This window comes from Trachemys scripta, chromosome 6, assembly GCF_013100865.1.
Source record: "Trachemys scripta elegans isolate TJP31775 chromosome 6, CAS_Tse_1.0, whole genome shotgun sequence".
Classification (NCBI taxonomy): Eukaryota; Metazoa; Chordata; order Testudines; family Emydidae; genus Trachemys; species Trachemys scripta.
In genome coordinates this window covers 38,243,156-38,261,873 of record NC_048303.1, presented here as the reverse complement: position 1 = coordinate 38,261,873, position 18,718 = coordinate 38,243,156, and the positions used below count along the sequence as shown (strand labels likewise).

The window sequence follows — 18,718 nt, the reverse complement described above, 5'->3', positions numbered from 1 at the left end:
ACAATGTTCAAATCTGATTACCAACTATGTAGTAATTCATGACACTTGGATAGCATTTTTGCAGTATAGATCTTCCAATTTAAAGTAGACCTTACTTTGATATGCCTTTTTTTCTCTTTTTTTCAGGTAAAGAAATGGACAAAGTTTAATAACTATCAAGTCTGACACCTTATTGATATCTAAAGGAATTTTACAACATACTTGTTTTTGAACTGAGAAAATGACTGCAGATATAGAAGAAAGCACAGGTTGTTGGAAAAGAGTACCTGTCAAAAAGTGGAACATCCAATAATTATTTTGGAAGAAATATAAAATAAATATCCCTGTTATGGTGCGATTCTGGAGTGGAGTTAACTCTATAGCACATAGGTAGCCCTCCAAAAAACCCCAAACCCTTTCTGTTTTTCTAAATTATGGAAATTTTGTGGAAGACGTTGACCTGGATTTTGAGCCTAGTCATGGCTTCATCGGAATTTCACAGTGACAACAGGCTTTCATATAATTCTCAAGGTAGGGGTCCCACTTTTATAGCTGGAAAGATATATCCCTTTTGCACTAATTTCAGGTAATGCTTTCCTAAGCCATTGTTATCTAAATAGCTAGTAATCATATTGACACTTATGTAGTTTTCTCATGATTTCTTATCATGAAAGTCAGGGGTGTTGGAACAATTTGTATAGTGGGGGTGCTGAAAGCTATTGAGCCAAACTGTAAATCCTGTATATGACGGAAACCACTTCTAGCCAGGGGGTGTGACAGTACCCCCAGCACTCCTAGTTCCAGCACCTATGATGAAAGTTCATTTACAGAGAAACCCATTAGGTCAAAGTGTATCTTGAGATTGATGTTTTAATTTCTTTTATTTCTAACTTTAACTATAACAAAGTCCCGCAAATTAAATTTAATCATAGAATCATAGACTTTAAGGTCAGAAGGGACCATTATGATCATCTAGTCTGACCTCCTGCAGGCCACACAATCTCACCCACTCACTCCTGTATCAAACCTGTGTCTGAGCCATTGAAGTCCTCAAATTATGGCTTAAAGATTTCAAGGTGCAGAGAATAGCACATTAAAGACTGGCCATGTTCTCATAAACATTTTTTAAAATTGCAGAAACTATAAGAGTCTAAAACATATCTTGAAATATTTGCATTTGTAGCCTTTTTTAGTGAAATGAGGATATATTTAAATGTTTTTGCAAAGATAGTTTTTCATTGCAACTGTTTTTATTTTCGCAGGTGGATCTAATAGTTTTTGTCTTTAAATGAAATCATTGGTAGATGTACATTCTTCACAGTGTAGAATGTAGCCCCAAATGTTTACATAGTAGGTTAAATAGGAAAAATATATAGTGAATTTGAAATATTTTCATTTCTAGTGACATCAAATTAACAGGGACCTGCGTGAATTTTGCTGACTCTTTCTAAAAATAGAATATTTTCCTTGATTTTATTTAGCAAAGCTTTTCACCTTGCATATACCTGAATTCAACTTTCACTCATGAGGGTGATGGGATTTAGCCAACTGTGGTTAATGTTTATACTACTACTTGTTGTTTCCTGTTATATTTTCTTTTCTTTTATGCCCATTTCCTGGACTGGCTTACCTTGTGATTACAAAGAGGAATTCCTGTCTTACCTTGAACATTACCAACTAACAGTCCCAATAAGGGTTGATCAAAATGGAGCCTTCCTCAGCTTTACTGTGAAAGATGATGAACCCTCAAGCAGAAGGAAGAGGAGTACAGACCTTTATGACCAAGCATCTAAATTATTTTTTAAACTTTCTGCCTATGGCAAGCACTTTCATTTAAACCTGATTCTCAACACAGATTTGGTGTCCAAACATTTTACAGTAGAATACTGGGGGAAAGATGGACCTAAATGGAAACATGATTTGTTAGACCACTGTCATTACACAGGATATTTGCAAGACCAACATAGCACAACTAAAGTGGCTTTAAGCAACTGCAATGGTCTGGTAAGTGCATGTTATATATTTTAGTGTACTTTCCCCTTTAAAATATAGAGGAAGAACTTAATTAGCATATGTTCATGTTCTTTGAGTTCCTGCAAGAAGCAAACACACAGAAAGGCAAGGAACTGAATTCTGGCTCCTGAGGAAAAGTACTTATTCTAAGTACTAAGGCCCAATCCTGTAGTCCTATTTCAGACAAAATTTTAGTGCTGCCAGTGCCTGTATTAGGGCTGCAAGATTAGTTATGGAGTGAGATTAGATTTGTCAGGACTGTTGCAAACTCCAGGAATAAAATTGTCTGGTCTTATGGGTGCTGAGTGCCTTTTGCAATTGACTGACTGGCATGAACTTCCAGTTCAGGGTGTATAGCACCTCTCAGTATTGTGTCCAAAAGGCCTGAAATAAATAATGAGGAAGGAAAACTCTCTGGCCTTCAAGTCTTCTGTGCTACAGTTCCAAGGAGTGAACAGGAAAACAGAATCCTTTGCAAATAGAAAAGCCACAGTAATTATTTACATTTTTTACAGGATCTTTATATTTATAAATCAAATAAAAGTGCTTTAAAGTAACAGTAGTGTTAGAAATCCAAGTATTTACAATGGTTTTTGAAAAAAAATTCTCTCATTGTTGATGAAACTCTTGGTCATTCAGCACTAGTTCTTATATGGAAAAAGTCTTACCCCCTAATACTATAATTGAAGCCTAAAAATAACAATAGGCTAGGGAATTACAAAGTGATAAAATAAAAGATCATGACTGGGAAGTACTAAACCAAGAGTCTACTGAGTGCTGTAGTAAATTTTAAAATACATATTGCTATTATCCACTGCAAAAATATTATTATTTTACTGTTTCTATTACAGTAGCCTGTAGAGGCCCCCAACAAAGATTAGGATTTTATTGTATTAGGTGCAGAATGTTGAAATGTTTTTTTCTCTGAATTACTTTGAGCACTTCCTTTCTTCCCCTGCAGGTGTCATAGAATAATACATCCTGTGATATTCATTGATAACAAAAGTCTACTATTACAGTACAGAGTGCCATATGATAACCTAGCTCACTAGATAGATTGATGTTCACTTAGCTAATTGTATCTGTGTTATCTGAGTGATGCATTCTGGGGCACTTCTCCCCCAGAAGGATTTCAAGAGGGAAAGTCAAATGTAAGAAGCTTAGTTAAAATGTATTTCTGTGTTTAAATGCATCCACAGCCTGGTGAGTGGGGGCATACAATACATGTTTCTGGGCTTAACTTCAATTTCACTTTACCTTTGCAGTTCATCTGTAAGGATGTGTTTTCATCTTTAAGGATGTGTCTTATGCTAATACACTGAGTTATCGGCATGTAGATTGTATTCTAAAGATACTGTAGTGACTGCAGCTCCACTCTTGGGTCTCAGCTTGCTAGTGTACATGCCCGAATGCCCCGACACTCAGAAATGTTTGCCCTTTGAGGCACAGGCTGGCTCACCTCATTTTGAGATCAACTGACAGTGCCTCAGAGCCCTTCTGGACATTCCATTTTTGTTCCTGTCTGGTCTTGGCCAGCTCACAAGCTCCCTGTCAGAGCTGGGGTCGTTGCAGATGATCCCTGTTGTCTGCCACGCCTACAGACTTTGACACTGGTGTTAACACCATTTCTATAACATTTGATTTCTCCTCTAGCCATCTCATTCGCCGGTGCTAGCTTTCCTTCAAAACTTTTAGCTGCATAGCTGGGGACATCTTGAGGTTATTGGCATCTCCTTGAGATAGGGAGCTCCTTTTGACTTGCATGGTTCACATGCTCCAGTGTCTTCAGCAGGTGTCTGTTGGTCACTGGCCTTGTCACTTCCCTCAGACATTCCTCTGGCTTCTCAGTAGGTTGATAGTCTCAGTGTTTTGTCAGTAGTTTGACCTTCTCAGCACACTGTGCTTCCAGAGCATTGACGCCTAACTTTAAGTGTCAGGTTTCCCGTTTAATTCATTATCTTTGGTGTCTGGCTATTGATGCTTGTTCAGGATTTCTTCCAACCAGGGCTGGATTAAGATAATTCTGGGTCCCCAAGCACACCACAGATAGGGATTCTCAAGGCCTATTCTCTTGTGGGCCTGCCCCTCACCAGGGTCATGTCTCCTACTTCGAATGGCAGTGTCACAAAGCCCACTACCCCTCCCAGAAAGGCTGAGACAGTGTTATGGGGCTCCTTTCACTCCCCAGAAGAAGGAGCAGGGGTGGAAGTAAGGCTCTCTTTCCCCTTCTCTTTAAAAGAGGTGGGGACCCTCCAGAACTTACACTTCAGCTGTTGGGATATCTCACTGCACTCTTGGCTGGGCTCACTGCACACGTCTCCTGCCACACAGAGACTCCTTTGCTGGATGATGTTGGCAGGGCCCTCCAGAGCAGTGGGTTTTGGAGTTAACACTCCGTTCAGATGAACCCATCCCACAGCTATTTTTTCAGGCTCTCTGTCATTTCAGGCAGAAGTCACTGAATCAGTTACAGTCACGTCATATTTTCAAACTTTTCCTTCCCACCACTGAGAGTAGAAACTTCCCTTCTTACATTGAAAGCTTACATTCTACTGTAATCACAAATCTGCAGGAGCTGAGGCTCTAGCTTGTGCCTTAATCTTGCCCTGCTTCTAGTTCTCCCAGCATCTGTTTTTTTGGGGGAAATTTGGGAAGTCTCCATCATTCTCTGGACTGTCTGAAACTATTTTGTATAGTTTCTTTTATTCCTCTAAAACTGGGGTTTTTGGAGATTGTCCTGTGGTTTTTAGCCTCTAAGAGTAGGAACCAAGTCAGTGTGATAAAGAAAGAATAATTACTTATTGACAATTCTGCTTCTCTGGAGAGGTCATTTGTTTGAATTCCTACTTCACATGCCTTCCTCCTCTTAGATATGTGGATGGGCCTACATTTTCAATTACTAATTTTTTTTTCCTGAAAGTTTCCTCCTATCACAAATAGTCTTTGGTATCTATTATATTTTGAATGTGAGGAGCTTTGTTTTTCCCCTCCTCAAGGAACTAAAACAAAATGTTCTTGAAGGTATTGAGGCACTAGCATTTGATCTTAGAATAAGGCTGTGCCTGAGAGGCCCAGATGCCTTTGAGACAATTCTACCCTGTCCCAGGCTGGCAAGCTGAGAGCCAAGAATAGGAATACAGTCAAATGATATCTTCAGGGAAACAGAATTACAGGTGACCAATTATTCCTTTTCCAAGAGTCTCAGTTTAAAGTCTCACTTTAGTAAACATGTCATGAATATGGAGAAAGAAGTCTCTAATGGAGTAAGGGGAGATGTTCTTACTGAGCTACTTCCAAGGTATAATGGCAGGAAAGCCTCATTCTGTTGTTGTAAGAAAAATATTTTTTGTTTATTACAACCTGTCATTTTCAAAGTAACACACACTAAGTTCATAAAGACCCTGTTTAGAAGTGCAAACAGAGAGTAATATTATATACTGTCATTTCTTCTATCCTAACATTTCATAGGATTCATATTCATAGAGTTTAAGACCAGAAGGGACTATTAGATCATCTAGTCTGACCTCCTGCATATCACAGGCACTTAAATTTCACCCAGTTACTTTTGCATTGAGGTCAATAACTTGTATTTGACTAAAGTTGGGTTAACGCATAATTTCCAGAAAGGCATCCAGCTTGGATTTGAAGACATCAAGAAATGGAGAATCCACAGCTTCCATTGGTAGTCTGTTTCAATGGTTAATCACCCTCACTGGTAAATGTGGACCTTATTTACAATATGTATTTGTCTGGCTTCAGCTTCCAGCCATTGGTTCTTGTTACGTCTTTCTTTGTTAGGTTTAAGGAATCCTTTAGTACCTGGTATTTTCTCCCACTTGATCCCATTCTGATCAAGTCACCTCTCATTCTTCTTTTTGATAAGCTAAGCAGTTCTTTAAGTCTCTAACTGTAAGGCATTTTCTCCAGCCTCGGAATCATTTTTTAGACTCCTTTTTGCACCGTTGTCAAGCAACATCCTTTAAAAATGCAGAGACTAGAACTGTGCATGGTATTCTGGTGCCAGTCTCAACAATGCAGTATACAGAGGAGAAATCCTCTCTATACTCCTCCTTACTACTTCCCTGTGTATAAACTGAAGGATCACATTGGCCCTTTTTGTGACAGCATCTGGTACTGGGAGCTCATGTTGAGTTGCTCACCCGCCTTGTCCATCTTTTAAAGTAATTACCATTTAACACAACTAAATATTTTCATAGATGTGAAATCAATTTTAAATATGACACTTTGGATGACATTTAAAAATATTATTTGATTTATGAAGATTAAAACCCAGACCATATCCTGTTCTAGATCTGTCTGAGTGGAGTTCCCTTTGATGGAAATGGGTATTTTGTGTGTGGGCTTAGCTTTCACAAGATCCTATAAAGGCTGTCCTGTGTGTGTATGTAATTACTGGGAAATGAGCGCACACATACAAACATAGTCATTTGCAGCATGAATGTGCAACTATCTATGTACTGTGCAAGAACGGTTGAGGAGTGGGTGGAGCTGTATTTATGTTGGCACATTTGTAACTTTCAGTGGAAAATTGTGTAGGAAGCTTCCATTATTGTCAAGCAACAATACATATGTGTACAAATTAAAGTAGGAAAGCTACTATTTACTCAGTTGCTAAAATGCTTTTAGATGTGTGGATTAGAAAGTCTCAGAAAGAGCAAAGTCAATACAAGGAGCAAACTATGCCTACGTTTACAGTAGCAGCTGGTGAGGTGATTCCCCTGCTCATGTGCACAAACATAGCGTGAATCTAAATAGCAGGGTAGCTGTAGTAGCACAGGTAGCAGCAGTGGCTAGCTCTGTGAGAGCTAGTGTGAGTATCTGTACATGAGCAGGGGAATCATACTCCTAGCTTGTAATCTAGAAATAGCCTAATACATAGAAATACGTTATTTATTCATGTCTGGTCCTCACAGAAGAACAAGAGAAAAGCAACATGTTGGGCTTCTTCAGGAAGATATGAAAAGTCAGATATTAATTCTATGCTTTACCCCTGATGGAGAAAATTATGTCATCCATAATATTTTTGTAATAGGTATATTTTAAATGGTAACTCGTACAAACACCTTCTCCCAAAAAACTTGTTTCAAAACCCAGTTAAGATTGCTACCAAACAACATAGTTACCTATAACATCATTTAGAAACCTCAAATTCATAAAAACAAGGAAATAGGTTTTCAGCAGGTACAGGACTGGGTTTACAACTATTACTGAATTCAGTAGGAACAGGATTGGACCAAAACTATCCAGAAAAGCCATATATTTTTTTTAGTTTTGAAATATTTTTCCATATATAGACAGCACTTGAGTTTTTTCAAGGAATTTTAACCACATGGAAAGTTTGAAGGAGTGTTAGTAAACTAGATAAAGACAAAAACATTTAAAAAGACAATATTTGAAATCATGGTAATTTTTGAGTAATCCGTAATTCAAAAACACTGTGATGTGGTTCCCCTACCCTCCCTGGGCAAAAATGTTTTCTTTTGCCTTCACAGATATCTGACAATTTTCAGGCCAAACCAGTGTTCAAAGCTGAAGTTTATAGGGGGCTAAAATAGAGTATCACCCATTATGGAGAAATGGTAGCCTCTCCATAATTAGGGTTTTATAATAGAAAGTGGTTGAAACCCTAAGAAAAACTATTTTATTAGTAAAATTATACTTCTTTTCCATTAGATAGACAGCTTTAATTGCAAGCCATAAATTAAGTTTATTAATGGTGATCTGCAAAAAAATTTAACAAAGTTCCATCAGCTTAGCCCTGGTCTACACTGGGGGGGAGGGGGATCGATCTAAGTTATGCAACTTCAGCTATGTGAATAACATAGCTGAAGTCAACGTACTTAGATCGACTTACCGTGGTGTCTTCACCGCAGTGAGTCGACTGCTGCCACTCCTTTGTCGACTCTGCCTGTCCTTCTCGTGGCACTGGAGTACAGGAATCGATGGAAGTGCGCTCGGGGGTTGATGTATTATGTCTAGACTAGACGCGATAAATTGATCCTTGCTGGATCGATCGCTGCCCGCCGATCCGGCGGGTGATGTAGACATACCCTTAAGAAATATATGCTGGCTGCCTCTCCCCAAACAAGAGTAAGCAGGACACTGAGTCTATAAAAATGGCCTTGTTTAGATTCCACAATGTGCCAGTCCCTCTCCAGATCACCATCTCTTCCTCCAAATGATGCTTAAGAATATGCTATGCTGATGATGTTTCATCAGTTAAAGAACTACCTTGATTAACATTTTATTAAATTTCTTAGAGGTCACTTTTACATTGTGATGATCTTTACTCGTGTTTTGACCTTGAGGTTTAACTCATGTACTGTATATATTCAAGCAAGCAAAAATACACCCTACCAAAACAAGACTCCCCACTCCACATGCTTTTCTTTCTGGGGTGAGGATGAGAGAACAAACAACATGTGACATATGTGTAGTCATTTTGCTTAGTGCATTACTGGAAGGCACTCACATTCTTTGGTGATGAATATGGTATAAAAACCTATGTAGAATAGAAATAGAATAGAAAACACAAAATGAAAAATTAATTAAAAAACATAAAAAAGTTTAATTACTTAATGGTCAGCTCAATCTAACACTCCTTATTCAAAGAAGCTTCTTATTGCTGTCAGTGCAAGTTTTGCCTGACTAAGGAGTGGAAGGGCAGGCCCAAAGTGTGCTTTAAAGTTTCACTTCGGATGTAATAGCACAATTCCTAGAATTCATTAGCCAAAACTGACTAAAGGTGTACAAACTGGAAACATTTCTAAATGCATATACTTTCTAATATTGCAAAGATCATAATTGTTCTGTATTCTTGTTGATATAGTCATTGACTATGTACGGAGGCTGCATTGGTTTATCTAAAATATGTTTCAAAATCAATTTAGTTAAATCACTGCAAACCCCTTGTGTGGGTACACCTGTATCAAACTGGTTATAACTGTTTAGTTTGCATATATAAATTTATTGATGCAAGTTAAATGATATACACCAGGCTTAACATGATATATAGACAGAGTTTTTGTCCTTGTTTAACAAAATCACTTTAAAAACTAAACTTTAGTTAAACCAGTGCAACCTATGTATAGGCTAGGCCAGATACGTACTGTTGAATTTCTTGATTTGAGGTAGAAAAGTATGGCAATACTCACTGGTGGTGCTATGGTTTTTTACTCACAGTAGATTGCAGATCTTTGTAGTATTTATTTTCTCTCTCTTTTCTTACATGCATTGAGCAGTGAATTAATGTTGAAATTTGAAGTGTTATCATTAATATTTGAGTTAGTACCCTTTGAAATGAATGGAACAGATCTTGCCTTTCAGATTTAGGTTCTGTAAACACAGGCAGATATCACTCCATCTGTTAGCCTCAAAAACATGACCCTAGTGTATCTCAGCAACCATATAACAGCTAGAGACTCAGTTTATACATTATGTGGACTATACTGGCATAGATACGTCACCGTAACTATGCTGGCATAACCCCATAGTATAGATACAGCCTACTGTGACAAAAGGGTTTTTTCCATCAGTGTAGGAACACTGCCTCCCCGAAAGACAGTAGATAGATTAGTGGAGGCATTCTTCCAGAGACATAGCTGGAGGTTATCTACACTGGAGGTTAGCTTGACATAGCTATGTCTATCAGGGATATGTCAACCTAAATTTAAGTGTACACCAGGCTTTAGGGCTAGATTTATAAGAGGGATATAGGCATCTAACCTTTAGGCAACCTGCTGCCTAGTGGAATTCACAACCTCAGCTTAGGCTCTTAAGCTCCCTACATTATGTGTTGGTGCCTAAAACAAGGATTTACAGAAGCCAGCATGCTGAACGGGGAGCTGCCTAAGCTAGCCAATAGGAAATGCTGAGGGGAGGGGTGTTGCTTAAGCCCCACCCTTCAAAGGAAGTGAGGCATCTGTCTCTGCTTGGGATGCCCGATCATGAACCTCCGCCCGGAGTTAGGCACCTAAGCCAGGTCAGTGCTTTCTAAAGAAAAAGTGAGGAGGAGCTGCAGCTACCCTGCGTATATCCACTAGCTTAGTGATTAGAGCACTCATCTCGGATGCTGGAATCCTGAAGTGCCGCTTTGACCAGATTAAAAGCGAAGACTAGAACCTAAGTCTTCTACCTCCTAGGTGAAGGATTCCCCCCTCAACCACTGGCTATAGGAGGATATTCTTGAATGGGTCTTTTTCAGTCGCTCCTGTATCATTTTGTATGACATACTTCAATTGTCACTCACATGTTTCCATGTAGGAAAAGGCAACTGAAAGCTGTGTGAGCAGTTAGTGAGTGAGAATGATGCCATAGCCCTGCGGTTAGGGCATGTAGCTGAAAGCTCTGGGTTTAAGTCCTTCTTAAGAATTGGGGGAGGAAGAGAGATTTGAACCTGGATCTTTCACAATCTTGGGTGAGTGCTCTAACTATTGGCCTACTGTATATAAGGGGTGGCCACCATTTCCTCCTGTTTGTCTGGTGTGGGTTAGGCACACTCAGAGCATGCCTACTGGATTGGGCCCAACAGCCAAGTCAGGAAGGGGAATGTCTAGCTTATGAATCCTGCTTGAGCTTAGATGAGCATTAGATGCTGAGCAGCTTGGAAATGTCAGGATTTTGGTGGCTTTGCACATGCCCACTGGCAGAAATGTTGCAAGGATTTTTATTGGTGGAAACACAGTGACTTTAGGTTAGGTAATAGCTGAGTGGGGGGGTTGTGAATGCCAGTGGCACCTAAATGTTGTACTTAGGTGCCTAAAAGGGTAGTTAAGTGCTTGAGCCCCTTTTGTGAATTTAGCCGTTCATTTTTATTTTAAATGAAAACTTAGGGCTTGTCTTCACTACCCGCCTGGATCGGCGGGTAGAAATCGATCTCTCGGGGATCAAATTATCGCATCTCGTCGGGACGCGACAATCGATCCCCGAATCAACGCGCGTACTCCAACAGCCCAGGTAGGAGTAAGCGCCATCGATGGGGGACCTGCGGCGGTCGTTTTGCTGCCGTCCTCACAGTGGGGTAAGTCGGCTCGGATACGTCGAATTCAGCTACGCTATTCACGTAGCTAAATTTGCGTATCTTAAATCGATCACCCCCCAGTGTAGACTTAGCCTTAGATGTGGAACAAGAAGAAGGTGGTATGGAAGAGGTCTGGAACCAGCATATGCTGGCTAAATTTGAGCCCAGATGTTATTTCTTTTGTGAAGTAACTCAGTTTAGTGAACATGTAGTGAAAACTACTGTAGAAGAGGAGCATTTATGGTAATGGTTTCCATGTAGGAAAAGGCAACTGAAAGCTGTGTGTGCAGTTTAGGATATGTGCTCATATTCTTTGAAAATAAATGTATAAGGTACATATGTAAAGCACCTTTCTTTCCAAAGTGTCCCACAGCACTTCACAAGCTATATACAAACTACTGAAATATGGATGTGCAAATGTACAGGGTACCGCTGGCAGTTTTTATAAGTCATTAGGTGAACGTTACAGCCTTGTAAAATGACCCCTTACAATCTTGCTGTATGCATGTTACACTGCCTGCTGAGACACAATAGCTTATGTGTTAATTTTTGAAAATAGAGGTTCTGAGCACCACCTGGGAGATGCTGAGTATGCTCAGTTAAATAGTCAGACCATGTCTACACTGCAAAATAAAACCCGTGGCAGCGAGTCTCAGAGACAGGGTCTACAGACACCTGGTGGGTGGGTCTCAGAGCCCAACATCCAGCCTAAGCAGGAATGTTTATACTGCTATTTTTAGCACCGTAGTGCAAGCCCCTCAAGCCTAAGTCTGTAGACCAAGCCTCTGAGACCCGCTGCAGTGTGGTTCTTTTTCCTTCAGTGTAGACATACCAAATGGACTATTTAAAACTATGTCTAACTCTGGTTGACTTCAAGATAGTCTTTATAATGCCTTTAATGTAAATAGTATCAGTTCCTAAGTGACTTGCCTAAGACCACAGAACCAGGGTTAGAATTTGAAACTTCCTGCTTCCCAATCCTCTTGCTGTTCCATACTTCTCTCTCTCGTATTGTAAAGATTGTCATCAATTCCAAAGCCCTTAGGTGTTGATGTAGGGACTGGAATCTTCAGATTGGCAGATATAGTGTGGAATTATGTCTATAAGGCAATTCCCTAGTGTTTCCACATACAAAGGAACTTCAAAGCTGGAGTTATTTCTTCTAAATTCAGTTTTAATGGCTGAAAATCCACATATTAAGGCATGTAGGAATTTGTGGAGTTGGCCTGACATGTCTCCTTTCCTTCCTTAACCACTTCCCCTTTCATGAGACTCTGAGATTGCAAACATGGAAGTAATGAAGAATAAAAGGACTTCTCTCATGCATTATAAAATTTGGAAAAATGATCAGTTTCCTGGGGAGAATCCAAACTAGTGAATAATCTGCTACAATCATGATCTGCCTAAGATCTGTAGTGGAATTCTGAGGTAAAAATGTATATTTAAAAAGTACCTCATAAATAGTGTAAATTAATGAATGTTATTAATTTGAGCCTAAAGAAGTGCAATATAGTGTTAGAATTCAGCATTTGGATACAAAACACAGTGGTTTCATTGAATAATATTTGCCTAAAATAAATCTGTTATGTAAGTTTTCTCTTTTGATGCAATGTGTTGCATTAAAACATCTCTTGGTATGCCATCATAGAGAGACACTGTGTTCACTCTTTGAACAAGGCCATTTTGGCTTGGCATCATTTTTAATGGATATGAATCATATAATTCTGGAACATCTTTGTCAATAGATTGTTTCATGAGGGGAAAAAAAGGCTGATTGTCACACACCAAAAATGTCTCTTGCTGTCTTACCACATCTGGCCAAAAATGGTGGGAAAGAATTGAGGAAGGAAGGCAGTAATTTCTTCCTCATTTTCTCTTTGTGTTGCTAATAAGAGCCCGCTCCTTCTCCCATGGAAGTCAATGGGGATTTTGCTGTGAGTTCAATGGGAGGAAAGCTGGAGTTTGCTCTGTTTAGTATGTTGTCTTATAATGAAGGATATTTGCAGAGAAACAGTAACTAGTTGCTTTTGTTTGTCTTTTTATTCTCCTTTAAGCATGGCGTTATTGCTACAGAAGATGAAGAGTATTTCATTGAGCCTTTAAGGAATATAACTGAAAATTCCAATCATTTTAGTTATGAAAGTGGTCGTCCCCATGTTATTTACAAGAAGTCTGCCATGCACCAACGACATCTCTATGATCATGCTCATTGTGGCGTCTCAGGTAAATAAGCATGAACATCAATTATGCTTTCACTCTTTTAAAAAAAGTGTCATTTAAGATTTAAAACTAAAAATACCTTTATATTATTTCTACATTGGTTCCATGTACAGTATGTAATAGGGTTTTATTATAGTGAGTTTTGCATTAGGAACTCTCCTCTTGGATGATGCTGTTCACCCCTTTGAAAAGTAGCTTTGCATTTTTTTCAGATTCAAGTCAAGAATGTAGTGTCTTTGAAGGCTAAGGCACTGGGAGTGAGTCTTATTTTATTCCTGTATTGAGTACAGTGGTAGTGATGAGCGCAGGCTTCCTCACAGTGTGCTGTAAGTGTACCTCATCCCTGACTGGAAGGCATGACTTGAGTGACTAAGTATTACAGCTGAATGTTTAGTAATTGTTGTGTATCTCATTTGAAAAAACTTGACACATGATAAATGTGTGTTGATGTTATGATTAATAATATATTTGGAAATGAGCTGGAAGTGACCAATTTTTTCTTTGATACTCTTTGATACTGATTATTGATTCAGTTTGTTAAGGTTACTCCCAAAATAGTTGCATAGGTGATTTAATTATGTGTGTCATGGGAGTGAAATCATAGTTTTGGTTGAAAGATGTTTCCATTCATAGCCCAATTTTCCATCCACTTTAAACTTTTTCAAAACTCTTCTATTGTCCTCAATGTTCCCTGCTTAGACTGAGGCCAAAAGATAACTTTTTTTAGGTCAGTTTAGAGTAAATCTAACAAGCTGTTTTAGATTTATGGAACTAAAAAAATATTTTTTACATCTTTGACAAATGGTCTAACCTTTTATTGTTTATGTACATCTTAAGAATAGTTTGTTCTTAAAAATTCACTTTAATCTTGGGCATTAGTCCTCAGTAAGATCTTGTGCATAGGACAGGTTTGGCAAATATTAATTTCAAAATAAAAAAAGGTAACTAATTCATTATTGACGTAATCTCTGTTGGCTGCTATTGTTGGAGACTGTAACTTGCTGGCACCATCTGACTGAGATTACAACACACAAACCCATACCTGGAGGAGAGCTTTCCTGAGTGGTTCAGTTAATTGTGTTCTTCCTCTGTGTGGGGAACAGCACCCTTCAATTCCTCCTATTTAATGAAAGGATCATGGAATGTAGGTTACTGCTTTTTTCCCCATGATCATAGCCCCTATCAAGGCTAATTTCCCACTCTGGCACTTTGAGTGCAGAAGGTGGGGGCCCGCAAGGATTCTAAAAATTAATACTTGCCACTCCAGGCTTGTATTAAACTTCCAAGATTACAGCTTTTCAATTACCTTGCACCACCCAAGTGCAAAACCCCCTTGAGAGCCCAGGAAGGCGCACTTGGGAATTCCTTCCTGTGGGGTACCCTCAAGCCCTTTCACCCCCCCCCCTCCGGAAAAGAAAAGAAAAAAAAGAAGGAGAAAGAACAAAAAGGAAATCAGCTGTTGCCACCAGCTAATTAAACAACATGTGCATAAACCTCTTAAGACACAGAAATCCAATCATGTTCTTAAAAAAGATTAATTTTATTTTTTTAAAAAAGAAGAACATACATCTGGAAACTTAGGCTATTGCTAGATTTTAAAAGAGTAACTACAAGGATTAAGCATCAAGAATAGTTTTTTTGAGGTTCAGCTTAAAAGTTACAAGCAAAACAAAAGCATTTGGGGTTAGCACAGAGGAGTCCACAAGCCATAAAGAAATAAAAAGGATAAACCTAATTGCGTCTTCCTAGACATTTCCTAATCTACTTACATATCTGGGGTTTTAGATGAGTAGTTTCTAGGTATGATACTGACGATTTTTCATATCTGGCCCAAAGCTTCTTACAGCATAACTGCAGCCCTATCTGCCTCTCCCCGGAGAACAACAGACAGACAAAAGGGGAGTCTTGTTTCAATTTTAAAAAGTTCTAGTCTTCCCATTGGCTCTTTTGGCCAGGTGCCCACTCACTTCCTTTTACCTATGCATAGCAGTGAGACTTTTTAACCCTTTATAGGTAAAGCAATTAGAGAACAGCTACTAAGAGGGATTTTATAGGTACTGGCTGGCTGGGTGTCCATAAAAAGGAGCTATCTCCCCCTTCATTTATCACAGCCCCAGAGCAGGGAAGACATATCAGCCCCTCCTAAGGACACCATGTGGGGAGAAAGATAATTAACTATACCCAAAAAGTCATCCGTGACAACTGAGGGGAGGTGAGATGACCAGCCTGGTGTGGGCATATTCTAAGAGGTGATCATCACACACACAGTTCATCAAATGTGTATATTGAGAGCTTGCAGTCCTATAAAATGTGTCTCTGCACTCTCTTAAAAGTGTCCATATACTACCCACAGCTTTCAAATCCCTCCCACCCTCAAGTCCCTCACATTCATAACCCCTCCCCCCCAAATGCAAACCATCACCTGCAACAGATTCCTCTCTACTTCCCCTCACTGCCTTGGAACCTCCTTGTCCCAAGTTCCTTCTCCTGACATACTCTCCACATTTCTCCCAGATGTGTGTGTCTTCCACCCTGCCCACTCCACTCCTCCTCCGGCCCACAACTGTAAAACCCTCAAACTTCCTCAGGACCTCTGACAAGATCTCTTTTTTTCATCCTTTCTCAACTTCCAAATCCCAGGACCAGGTCTACACTAGAAACGTTTGCTGATATAGTAATGTTGGTTAGGTTGTGATTTTTTTTTTAAAAGATACCACTTTGAAACCAGCAAAAGCTGTAGTGTAGATGCAGTTACATCAGCAAAAAGTGCTTTATTATATATTCAAGGAGCTATACTGGTAAAAGCACTCTGGCTGATATAAACTGTGTCTACGCTAGGAGGGTTTGCCAGTTTAGCTATATTTCTAATATAGACTAGACCAAAGTACCAAAGGACACCTAGCCTGTATCAGCAAAATAAACAGGTATAGAGGGATCTCCAGTCGATAGCATTTGGTGGACATGGGGAAGATGATATTTCTGACTCATCTGAGAAAGATGTTCAGATATGTGGCATGAAGTGGGCAGATTGTCTGGAGGATGTTCAGTTTTCCTTCGAGTGATTGTGTACATATACTTTCCACCGGATGTGCATGTGCGCTCAGTGCACTGGAGTGGGAAATTTTTGTACCCCTATATAGCACATATATCTCTATTGTCCTTGTGTTCTTAGGTGAGGGCATAAAAGGGGTGTGTCCACCACCTCCTTCTCACTTCCTTCTTACTGCCTGTGGTGAGAGTTGGAGTCCCCTGTAACATTAGCTTTGGTTAGCCAGCTCTGGAAAATGTTCTCTGTATAGTTAGTATAGTTGTAGTTAGTATTTAGGATAGGGTAAGATAGTTAGTTTAGGTGTAGCTTTATTAGTACCTGGAGGATTTATTATGAAAAAATCCCCAGGTTTTAAACAGTGTGCCATGAGCAGAGCTGTTATCTCTGTCACAGATGGGCACAAGAGCTGTCTGGTTTTTCTGGGTGAGGGACAGAAGGGGGACAAATGCCCTATTTGTACTTTCTTTTGCACCACACTAAGAAGCAGAGTGACTATCATCTTAAAAGTTCACCTCATGAAGGAGGTGATAAGACCTGCAACTGAACCAAGCCCCAGTCATGACCCAGGGGATTCTGAATCAACTCAGAGTGCTACTCCAGCTACTTCTGACTCCAAACGTAAGTCTGGGAGTAAACATCATCCTTCCCCTTCTCTATTTGAATTGAAGTGTTCTAAGCATTCAGGCTCTGACATTACCTCTAAGTCTCAGACTGCTCTCTGAAAATCATCTGGTAAATCCTCTGGTGCTGGTTCAAGGCCTCGTAAATGGAAGTGCTCACTTCTTCTGTCAAGCATGGCATCGTCAAAAAGTAAATGCAATTTTGGGTTGCATTAATAGAGACATAGCATGCAAGTCACAAAAGGTGATAGTACTGCTCTACTCTGTGCTGGTGAGGCCTCAGCTTGAGTACTGTGTCCAATTTTGCTCACCAATGTATAGAAAGGAAGTGGAGAAACTGGAATGTATCCAGAGGCAAGCAACAAAGATGATCAAAGGGATGGAATGCACGCCATATGAGCAAAGGCTGAAGGAACTATGTTGTATGTTTAATTTGGAAAAGAGGAGATTAAGCGGGGACATGATAGCAGTCTTCAAATACTTGAAAAGCTGCTATAAAAAAGATGGAGAGAAGTTGTTCTCTCTTGCCAGAGGGCAGGATAAGAGTCAATGGGTTCAAATTACAGCATAGCAGATTTAGATTAAATCTCAGGAAAAACTTCCTAACTGTAAGAACAATAGGACAATGGAACAGACTGCTTAGGGAAGTTGTGGAAGCTCCTTCACTGGAGGTTTAAAAAAAAAAAAGGCTGGCTAGCCATCTGTTTTGGATGGTTTAGATACAACAAATCCTGCATTTTGGCAAGGGTTAGACCAGGGAGGGGGCAAACTACAGCCCGGGGGCCACATCCGGCCCTCCAGACGTTTTAATCCAGCCCTCGAGCTTCCTCCGGGGTCCGGGGCTTGCCCTGCTCTAGTGCTTAAGCGGGGTCGGGGGCTTGCCCCGCTCTGCACGGCTCTTGGAAGCAGTGGCATGTCCCTCTCTGGCTCCTATGTGTAGGAGCAGCCAGGGGTCTCTGCATGCTGCCCCCACCCCAAGCGCCACCCCCGCAGCTCCCATTGGCCGGGAACCGCAGCCAATGGGAACTGCAGGGGCAGCGCCTATGGACGGGGCAGCGTGCAGAGCTGCCTGGCCATGCCTCCACTTAGGAGGTGCTGGAGGGGTGAGGGCTCCAGCTGGGGGTGTGGGCTCTGGGGTGGGGCTGAGGGGTTGGGGATGCAAGAGGGTGCTTTGGGCTGGCACTGAGGGGTTCGAGGGCAGGAGAGGTATCAGAGCTGGAGGTTGGGGCGTGGGAGAAGGTCAGGGGTGCAAGCTCCGGGTGGTGCTTATCTCAAGCAGCTCCCAGAAGCAGCAGCATGTCATCACAGATACCTGGTCAAATGATGACAATCAATAGGACACTAGAATATCAGGGTACAAAATGTTTAGGAATGACAGACTAGGTTGTGCTGGTCAGGGAGTGGCACTATCTGTGAAAGAAAGCAAAGAGTCAAATATAGTAAAAATCTTAAATGAATCAAGCTGTACAACAAAATCTCTATGGACAGAAATTCCATGTTTGAATAATAAGAATATAGCCGTAGGAATATACTACTGACCATCTGGCCAGTATGGTGATGGTGACTGTGAAATAGTCAGGAGATTAGAGAGGTTATAAAAATAGAAAATCCAATAATAATTGGGGATTTCAACTATTGCCATGTTGACTAGCTACAATCACCTCATCACCACAGGATGGGATGAAGAAATAGTTTCTAGACCCGATTGATGACTGCTTCTTGGAGCAGCTAGTTTTTGAATCCACAATGGGAGAGGCAATTCTTGATTTAGTCCTAAGTGGAGCACAGGATCTGGTC

At 40.2% G+C, this 18,718-nt stretch overlaps 1 protein-coding gene across 1 annotated transcript in view; it reads left to right on the top strand.

Annotated features, from left to right (window-relative positions):
- ADAMTS6 (ADAM metallopeptidase with thrombospondin type 1 motif 6) overlaps positions 1-18,718 on the top strand; it is a gene marked incomplete in the record, with an annotated part of 313,682 nt that overhangs the window by 8,520 nt on the left and 286,444 nt on the right. The window contains 3 exon segments of the mRNA XM_034773659.1: positions 127-510; positions 1,625-1,983; positions 13,087-13,255. Of these exon segments, the coding sequence (XP_034629550.1) occupies positions 414-510; positions 1,625-1,983; positions 13,087-13,255 (625 nt within the window).